The following is a 10040-nucleotide window of genomic DNA, read 5'->3' as shown; positions in this document are numbered from 1 at the left end:
TAGTGCAGAGATATGACTCGCGACTGTGGGCGCGAGCTCGTTCGCGGAGGGCACATAATTGGTTTGTTTAAGCAAGTGAAAAATATATTAGCTGTACAGTAACTGCAGTTTATGTTTGTGCCTTACTTGTGTGGTTTTGTTTTGTTTGTCTCGGCAACTCGTTGTTATATCCGTGTGGCACACAATGTTCTGCTTTCTCGCTTCTCAATAATCTTCAGCAGGGGTGTCAAACATAAGGCCCGGGTGCCAGAATCGGCCTAGCAATGAAGGCCCGTTGGACGACTTTGGACAATGTGAATGAGGGCATAGTTTTTAGACTTTTAACTGTGTTTGCATTTAAAGCTTTGCCAACTGATAAAGAGCTTCCCCATTCCGCATTCCTACTACATCAGTGTTATTAAGTAATAGATAAACAATAAAGTGATAGATGTTTTTTAGAAATGAGTTTTTTACTGTGGGACAGTATTAACAAAAACACGGGCAATGAGCTACCAGAACTTTCTGTGTAGTTTAAAAAATGAGTTCCAGATACCTCAGAACTAGGATGTCGGACCTTGGGAGTGATGTCACCTCTTCCGTTAGTGCATTCCAGAAAAAAAACGGATTTCTTCTTATTCAGGAATTTGCCATTATTTCTTAGAATTTGTGCATGAAAAATTTGTTTGCTGCAGCAGAATTTGTTTAACATGCAGAAAAACTGAGGCACACAGTTTAAATTGCGCTTCTTTTTGTTTCCTGAGAACCGAGGAAGAGAGGATCTTTCGGTTTAACTTTTTTTTGTGATGTCCTGCCTATTTGGAGCTAAAAGATATCATTGGAAAGGCCAGGATGTCATCTTTTGAGCAAAACAGGACTTATTAAGGTATCTCAAATAAATCCACAGATTTAGACCAAAAACAAATGCCTGTTAAAGAGGACATAAATAAATAGGCTGGTTCTCAGGAGGATATTGAGACTGTGTAGTTAAACATCTTTACATTGACAGAAACTAGAGTTTCAGGGGAGGACCCTTGGATTTTGACTTAAAATAAATATAAAATAAAATAAAACCTGATCTCTTTGTTCAAGGCAAATGTTTTTATTCGTTTGAAAGCTTGAAAATTGGGCCCCACATACTCCACTATGGCCATTGTGAGCTCTGGCCTATGTGCAGAGAAAAACATAATCATGTCAAAGTGAATGAAAAATAGTTCCAGTTTGCATTCCAGTAAATGCAAATGACCCTGCGTTTAACTAAAGTCACTGGTTCAAACAGAGCAGGCTCCGTCATGAGTTTTTCAAGAACAAACATGTAGGAACCTACAAAAGTAAAGGAGTCCCAACACAATCAAGCTAATGATTCACTAACTTTTAGTACGAGGCCAAATCAACCATCCGTCATGAATCGGAGTAGATTTTGAGGAAATTCTGAGGACTTTCTGTAACATTACTGAGCTTCACGCCATAATCAGCGTCCAGTAATGGTCTTTTTAAGCTCTGGCCTATGTCACTAGCTATGTTGTAGTTCTGTTGCACACTAAAGAGCTACATTCAATAGTGTTAAGAGATATATCACTAAGTATAGCTTCATAATTTTTTGCCCTGTATGTTCTCCCCAACAATCATAGAGAGATAGTTATTTAAAAAAAAAAAGCTTTTAAACATTTGATTTCTTATTGGAAGGAAAGCACAGGTGTGGCTGATGTCAATAATGATGGCTCTGTGTCATGCAGATGTATGCAAGTGAGCAAATGTACACAGTACAAGGACTGGAACGGTTATAAGTGGACTCTGATTAACACCATCAATCACACCTCAGTCATTCCTGCTGTGACATGTCAAAATATCTGCTGTTGAAACGGCCAACAGCAGCAGACTGTTTGATTTGGACAACAGTGATCTACACTTGAATCCCCCCCCCCCCAAAAAAAAAATAGGAAATGTATCCAAAAACCACATCCAGAGGTGAGCTGGGTTAAAAGTACAGCAGTGTGAATAATGGGCATGGTTTTGAGAGTGAAAGATGGGAAACAAGAGATGAAGACATGCCACTTTAAATCATTTCATGGTTAGATAAGGCCCTCTGACTTTTCATCAGAGTATGCTGATTGCCTTGGCAAACATCAGAAGGACAGCTCAAAGCAAACCTCAGCAGAAGTTTAGCTGAGACAGTTTAAATACAGCTTACAGGCAAGCTAAGCTGTACTCCCAAATGGTCAAATGCAGATAGCACATTTGTATTTTTCACTTGCTGTCAGCCACTGATCTTAGCAGTGCAGGAGTCAGACACACTGACACAGGTAAGGCGGCGTGTTTGAAGGAGTGCTATACCCTCACCCTGATATATGATAAACCCTCTGAGGTCTAAGTCATCCTCAGATAACCCCAGCTCTAAGCTTAAACCTAACTCTGACCCTTGGCTGTCAGCATGTGGTGCGTATTTATCAAATTATTCTCCGGGTTTTGGCAATCAGGGAACAAAGAGAGTAATTTTCTGACACACAGGATTATCACACATGGTAACTTAGACTTCAGGGGGTTACAGGTGTGATGATTGAATAATACAATGCAGAAGACTGAAAATGGGAACTTCTGAATAATCATTATTTGTAGCTTACATATTTATACATATACAAAGCTGACAACAAAAAGCAAAGTGGAAATCAGCCCAAAGAGACTTCAAAGTAATCTCCACAGTGATTCTACTTCAGGAACACGAACAGGTAGAAACAGAGGCTACAGTCTGACTCCTCATCGCTGCCTTTGTTACCTGTTGAAGCAAGTTGTCTTGACTCTTGTAAACCATATCCTCATTTTGGTTCATATCCTCCTGAGAACCGAGGAAAAAACGAATCTTCCCATTGAACTTTGTTTGTGATTTCCTTCCTGATTGGAGCTAAAAGAGGCCACCCAGACAGATGAGATATCAATGGTAAGCCCAGGATGTCCTCTATTTAGTACATCGAGACTTAGTAGGGTAGCTTAAATAAGTCAAAAGATATAGATCAAAAACAAATGTCCATTACAGAGGACATAGATGAATAGGCTGGTTCTCCTGAGGCTATTGAATAAAAGTGATATGATAAGATATGTAAATGTTGGTCATATGTTTGCATTGTTGTCTGGATATGTTTTGCTAATTTCTTATGACAGATAAGAATGTGGTCTGATGCTCTGTTGTGGTGTGAGAGCAATCCTGTGCTGAACGAATAATCACAGATTCAGCAGGAGGAGCTGGAGCTAATACCCCAGCAGACTCAGGTCCCTTTTATTGGGATTGCATGATATAATTTCATCCTCCCTGAAATAAATTTCAGACATCGATGGAGGTATAGCAGCAGGTGATGCAGAACCTGATGAGAGTATGGAGTGGTTGTTGGTTCTTCTTCAGTTCCAGTAATATTTAAGGAACCTTGCTTTCGTTGGGAAGAAGTGTGTGATGAGCCAGCTCGTTGGGGCCCTGGGCTAAAAGATCTTCCAAATGTGTTCCATTGCTACATCAACAATTATAGTGAGCAGCACATGTGCAAAGTTGGCTGTGTGTGTACATCTCTCTGATTCCTGTCAGGATGGTCTGGACCATGTGATGATGGAGTAGGACAAGGTGGCCTGGCTTTCTGTTGCTGTGTGAGCGGCAGAGACTCAATCCAAGTTTATTTAGAATCTGAGATCCCATGATCAGGAGAGGACAAGGACGATGCTCCCAGAAACCCCGCAGGACTTGGAGTACTCCCTCTATGACCACTTCCTGTGGTTTGAGCAGTGTGGATCTCTCTGTTTCCAGCTGCTTCTGTTTAAGAATCTTCACATTTTTTTGACTGCTCTGAGGAGTGAAGGCTGTCTGCAGAATAATGTTTTCAGAATTCATTTTTAAACCCATTCAAACAGTGTGTAATTATAACTTTTTCATAGTTATGTATTAAGTATAACTAAGATTTTATGAGGTATGGCCTCTGGTAATATATATATATATATATATATATATATATAAAAAAACACCCAGCGCGCCCCTGCGGGCGGTTTATCCTTCAAGCTCGGGTCCTCTACCAGAGGCCTGGGAGCTTGAGGGTCCTGCGCAGTATCTTAGCTGTTCCCAGGACTGCGCTCTTCTGGACAGAGATCTCCGATGTTGTTCCCGGGATCTGCTGGAGCCACTCGCCTAGCTTGGGAGTCACCGCACCTAGTGCTCCGATTACCACGGGGACCACCGTCACCTTCACCCTCCACATCCTCTCGAGCTCTTCTCTGAGCCCTTGGTATTTCTCCAGCTTCTCGTGTTCCTTCTTCCTGATATTGCTGTCATTCGGAACTGCTACATCGATCACTACAGCCGTCTTCTTCTGTTTGTCTACCACCACTATGTCCGGTTGGTTAGCCACCACCATTTTGTCCGTCTGCATCTGGAAGTCCCACAGGATCTTAGCTCGGTCATTCTCCACCACCCTTGGGGGCATCTCCCATTTTGACCTCGGGACTTCCAGGTTATACTCGGCACAGATGTTCCTGTACACTATGCCGGCCACTTGGTTATGGCGCTCCATGTATGCCTTGCCTGCTAGCATTTTGCACCCTGCTGTTATGTGCTGGATTGTCTCTGGGGCATCTTTACACAGCCTGCACCTGGGGTCTTGCCTGGTGTGATAGACCCCAGCCTCTATGGATCTTGTACTCAGAGCTTGTTCTTGTGCTGCCATGATTAGTGCCTCTGTGCTGTCTTTCAGTCCAGCTTTGTCCAGCCACTGGTAGGATTTCTGTATATCAGCCACCTCCTCTATCTGCCGGTGGTACATACCGTGCAGGGGCCTGTCCTTCCATGATGGTTCCTCGCCTTCCTCCTCTTTCTTGGGTTTCTGCTGCCTGAGGTATTCACTGAGCACGCTGTCAGTTGGGGCCATCTTCGTGATGTATTCGTGGATGTTTCTTGTCTCATCCTGGACTGTGGTGCTGACACTCACCAGTCCCCGGCCCCCTTCCTTCCGCTTAGCGTACAGTCTCAGGGTGCTAGACTTGGGGTGAAACCCTCCATGCATGGTAAGGAGCTTTCTTGTCTTGATGTCAGTGGCTTCTATCTCCTCCTTTGGCCAGCCTATTACCCCAGCAGGGTACCTGATCACGGGCAGGGCGTCGGTGTTGATGGCCCGGATCTTGTTCTTACCGTTCAGCTGACTCCTCAGGACTTGCCTGACCCTCTGCAGGTACTTGGTGGTTGCAGCTTTCCTAGCGGCCTCTTCATCGTTCCCATTCGCCTGTGGGATCCCCAGGTACTTGTAACTGTCCTCTATGTCTGCAATGTTGCCTTCTGGTAGTTCAATCCCCTCAGTTCTGACTACCTTCCCTCTCTTTGTTACCATCCGACTACACTTCTCCAGCCCGAATGACATTCCAATGTCATTGCTGTATAGGCTATACAGCAATGACATTGGAATGTCACTGTGTATCAGTGAATCGATGTCTCGTTCACTCTTGGCATACAGCTTGATGTCATCCATGTACAGGAGGTGGCTGACAACCGCTCCGTTCCGTAGTCGGTATCCGTAGCCAGTCTTGTTAATGATCTCACTGAGGGGGTTCAGGCCTATGCAGAACAGCAGTGGGGACAGAGCATCTCCTTGGTAGATCCCGCACTTGATGGTGACTTGTGCTATGGGCTTGGAGTTGGCCTCTAGTGTTGTGTGCCACATTCCCATTGAGTTCCTGATGAAGGCTCTTGAGGCATTTTAATCAGAATTTGAATCAAGGATACTTTCCAGCAAATAGATACAATAGATTTTATAAATGATACTGAGACTTGAAAATGGTTTATTTGAGCCTTTACTGCTTTTTAATAATTATATTTTTGTCTTTCAAGAGACAGAGGAGCAACCTTCTCTATGTTAATGGATCTGCTGCCAGTACATTACATCATTTGCTGCTGGCAAAAACCATATTTTAACATTACACTTGAACTAGTATCATAAAACACATCACCCCTCCTTCTCCTTTTGTCTTTTGTTTTATTTGCTTGTTTTTTCTTTGGCCTGATTGCTTTTGGCACCTGTTGTTGTGATTGTATTGTTCTGTGAGTCATGCTGTTTTTCACTGTTTAAAACCAATAAAAAGATTTGAATAATAATGAAACACATCACCCTGTGAAGCAATTGTCTGCTTTCTATCAGAACTTCAGTTTGCCAGTACCACATCAGAGTCTGTTATTCATAGCATTAAAATGTATGGAGACTCTTTAGTAACTTTCTAACAGTTATCAAAATCAGTGCTACAAAGTGCTTTACAAAAACAAAATAAAATGCGATTGTAAAGAACTTAATAAAAACCATTTATGAAAAGAAGTGACAAATCTGTTTCAAATGGAGTCGTCCAAAGCGTCAAGAATAAAACAGAGTGAGATTCAATAGATAAGAATAAAAAAAATTAAAAAGAGAAGAATATAACAGAAGCTAAACAAGCCTATAAAAAAGTCAATATAACTTTTACAAAAAAGCCCTAAGATTTGAAAAGGCTTGAAAATTGATTCCAAAGAAGACACAGACAAAGCCAAGAGTTCCCCACGTTCCTCACCGAGGAGCTCTAACTGCATGTTTTGTCTTGAAGCATGAAAGTGGGAACAGTCAGAGGGGTCCTGCCTGGATCTGTGCTGGCATAGCAAGCTAGGAATATTAGCCAGAGGAAAGACACCTCAGAGACAGCTGTGATCCATCATACCAAATTAAAGTCCTTCCTTAAACTGAATGTCTAGTTGATGTTTTGTCACAGTACTGATGTGGGTCACTTTTGCTAGATGGGCTTTAATAGCTAAAACCTCTGGCTTATGTTAGCTAATTGAGACAAATTGAGACAAAACAGCTAATCTCCTAATGCAGTGGCTAATCTTAGCTTGCTTCCTTGTAAAATAAATTATTTGTATTTGTATTTGTTCGACTTGTTTTTCAAATTTGTGTTGAGAAAAAAAATTGTTTAATGCATAAAATGTGCTTCATGGTATTCATTTAGCTTTATATGTATTTGGACACTTTAATTTCACGCTGATTGTTTAATTTAAAATCCACTGTGGTAGTCAAAAAGTGTTAGTGTCCAAAACATTATGGACCTGACTGTATGTGTTAATAGACCTCTCTGCATCGATTCATATCTGTTATTAATCTCTGTCTCTCTTCCACAGCATGTCTTTATCCTGTTTTTCTTCTTTCACCCCAACCGGTCGCAGCAGATGGCTGCCCCTCCCTGAGCCTGGTTCTGCCGGAGGTTTCTTCCTGTTAAAAAGGGAGTTTTTCCTTCCCACTGTCGCCAAAGTCCTTGCTCATAGGGGGTCATATGATTGTTGGGTTTTTCTCTGTATTTATTATTGTGCTATCTACTGTACAATATAAAGCGCCTTGAGGCGACTTTTGTTGTGAATTGGCGCTATATAAATAAAATTGAATTGAATTGAATTGAATTGAATAGGATTTATAGGTCTTTTACCACTGTGGAAAACAGTGATGTGTTTTTTACACTCCTTTACAGTGCCACTTTTTATATAAAGTCATGCTTTCTGTTTTCTGTCCCACATTTTAATGTTTTTAATGCACATAGAATTTGAAAATTATACATTTCAGTGCTGCATTCATAAACTTTAATCCTTATCAACCATCACTTCGGTTGCGATCCATTTGAATGAGCTACTTTCAGTTATAGGTTAACATGTATGAACTGGATTGTACTCCCATTCTGGCACACAGATCAGTTTGATAAATAATCATAAATAATTACATGATATTTAGCCTTATTACATACAAAACGTGATTCTAGAAGCTCACGCCAAACAGAGAAAGCTATTACACGCACGCATGCACGCACCCACGCACAAAATGCCCACTCCACAGTATTTGCTGTTCAGGGGGGAAAGCCCCGTAATCAGTCTCTCCACAGGATGGCAGTATGAGTCTGAGTGTGTGCCCGCGCGTGTGTCTCTGTGTGTGTGTATGCGCTCCTGCGTGTGCGTGAATCTGCGTGGGAGTTCCTTCTTTCGCCATTCCGGGGTGTTGCCAGCTGCACGGCACCGCTTGCAGAGGCGTCCTGGAGAGGTAGAGCCTGCGCGTCTCTCCTCTCTCCAAGGCGTCTCTTCGGCCTCTTAACCTCCAGAGTCTACCCCCACCACCCCACCCCCCGCCTCCACCACCAGCAGCAGTAGCGGCACCACCGCTATACCAGCACCCCCTCACACACACCAAACCCCCTCCCGCCCCCTCTCAGAAAACAAATTCGGGATCCAAGCATGCCACAACAGCAGCTAGGTATCCGCCTATCCTCCCCCAAAGTCACCGCAGGCGCAGCAGCAGGCTTCCCCCGTCCGAGAGAGCACGGAGACTCCACCGAGTGATGCCACTACTGCAGCAAGAAAAGCACCCAGCAACCGCGCATACTGTCGACGCCTGCCGGAGGACCCGACACCACAATCTCGGCCCTTGACAGAAGAGAGAGCCCCCCTTTCCCCAACCCCCTTCGGCTCTGTTCCCGTCCCGACTCCAGGATGTCCGACTGCAACGCAAGTCCCGCCGACCGGGTGATCAAATGTAGGCATGCCAAACCCTGCACGGCCAGTGAGAGCTCCTCTGTGCCAATAATCTGCTGTAACTCATCGTTATTTTTTAGTTTGTTTTTAGTTTGTTTTAAATTTTATTCTGTTTTCATCCCTGTCATTGCACCACTGTCTCTTATTCGCACGTGTTTTGCTCATCATTTATTATTATTATCATTATGGTTCTTTTTCCATAGCACCTAATGATTACAATAAAAACAGCATATTTTGGCTGGCGTGTCAGCATGCATGTGCCTCTGAACCTTTTAGGGGAGGGAGGTGGTGATGGAGGGGGGAAGGGGGTGGGGGTATCCAGCACGGTACGCCATAATCAGGGTCTTCCCTCGTTATTCTATTAGAATTCACCCCCTCACCGTGGCATTACCCCCTTTCCAACTGAGGGGGGGGGGGTCTCTTCCTCTATGTATAGCCAAAGCGTTTGCGCGACACCCCTGTGCTGCATGAGCTCCATACGCGTTCCACTCCTAGCGGTGGCTTCGCGTTACTGAATAATACCCCACAGAGGCACAGCCGGGAGAGTGATAAGAGGTAAAAGCAGGGAGGGAGATGAGCATCTTGTTCCAATGAAACATCAAGCGGTGTGACGATGACAGCGAAAGGCAGACATAAAGGTAAATAAATGTCGAGCGTACGATCCGTGTTTCTGCTGTGGATGCGGGCATAGTGTCACGGGATGATGTTGCATGTATGCAACGGTGTAAGAAGAGTGCGGGGGGTGAGGGGGGTAGGATGCTGCTTGAAGGGGGCTCGCCATTCGGAAGGGGCTTTTTTTTTTCTTTTTTAGCTTTCTGTCATCGGTGCTTGTGTGCTGCATATCTGACTGCACGTGATGCCTTCTCTGTGTTAGATGTGCTGAACTGTGCGTCCATATGTTGGCCTACATTAGCTTCTATTTGTTTGTAAATCAAATCCGAGCCAAAGTCAGATTATTGATTGGAACAGCAGGTAGGCGGACAACTTTGCCAGGCCGAGTGCGCACCGTCATCCCCCCTGTGAGTTTGACGTTAACTGTACCGGCCGCTGATGTGTGTGGCTGTAACGTTTAATAACCACCGGTGACCATGATACTGCTCGACCAGCTGTTGTAAACCCACGTTTTTATTAGTAGTATCATTATTATCATTTTCAAACACGGACCTGAGTGTCAGCGGGTGATTCTGCTAATCCCGTGCGTATCTTACTTCCACGTCTCCGTTAAGGTCTCCCTGGCTTCCCCCCACCCCGCTTCCCCCCACCCACCCTCCTCTTGTTTCTCTTGAGTGTCAAATGAGAGACAAAATGGAGTTTATGGATGCTGAGCCGCGTATCCGACCCCCATCGCCCGATGAGGATGATGCACAACGCTCTAATGGTGTTGTTGCATCATTAGATTGTGGAATATTTGATGTGTTGTGAGTCGCTCCTTTCCCCCCCCTTTTTTTGTTTGCTTTATGCGTGGGCGGCTATATGAGGAGGAGGGGGAGGCGAGGAGGGGCTCTTGCTTGGG

General features: G+C 44.1%; 1 protein-coding gene across 3 annotated transcripts in view; it reads left to right on the top strand.

Moving 5' to 3' along the window:
- Positions 1-8124: 8124 nt before the first annotated feature.
- The window catches only part of ppp3cb (protein phosphatase 3, catalytic subunit, beta isozyme), a 35484-nt gene continuing 33568 nt past the window's right edge, over positions 8125-10040 (top strand). Inside the window, exon 1 of one of the 3 annotated variants that reach the window (XM_013275424.3) lies at positions 8125-8528. In XM_013275424.3, the coding sequence (XP_013130878.1) occupies positions 8486-8528 (43 nt within the window). In that variant the 5' untranslated portion in view covers positions 8125-8485. Of the gene's footprint in view, positions 8529-8986; positions 9166-10040 lie in introns of those variants that run through there. The other 2 variants (XM_013275423.3, XM_005456311.4) reach the window with 2 other exon arrangements.

This window comes from Oreochromis niloticus, linkage group LG2 (genome assembly GCF_001858045.2).
Source record: "Oreochromis niloticus isolate F11D_XX linkage group LG2, O_niloticus_UMD_NMBU, whole genome shotgun sequence".
NCBI lineage: Eukaryota > Metazoa > Chordata > Actinopteri > Cichliformes > Cichlidae > Oreochromis > Oreochromis niloticus.
Note: the sequence above shows the minus strand (reverse complement) of the source record. Positions and strands in the feature narration are given on the sequence as shown.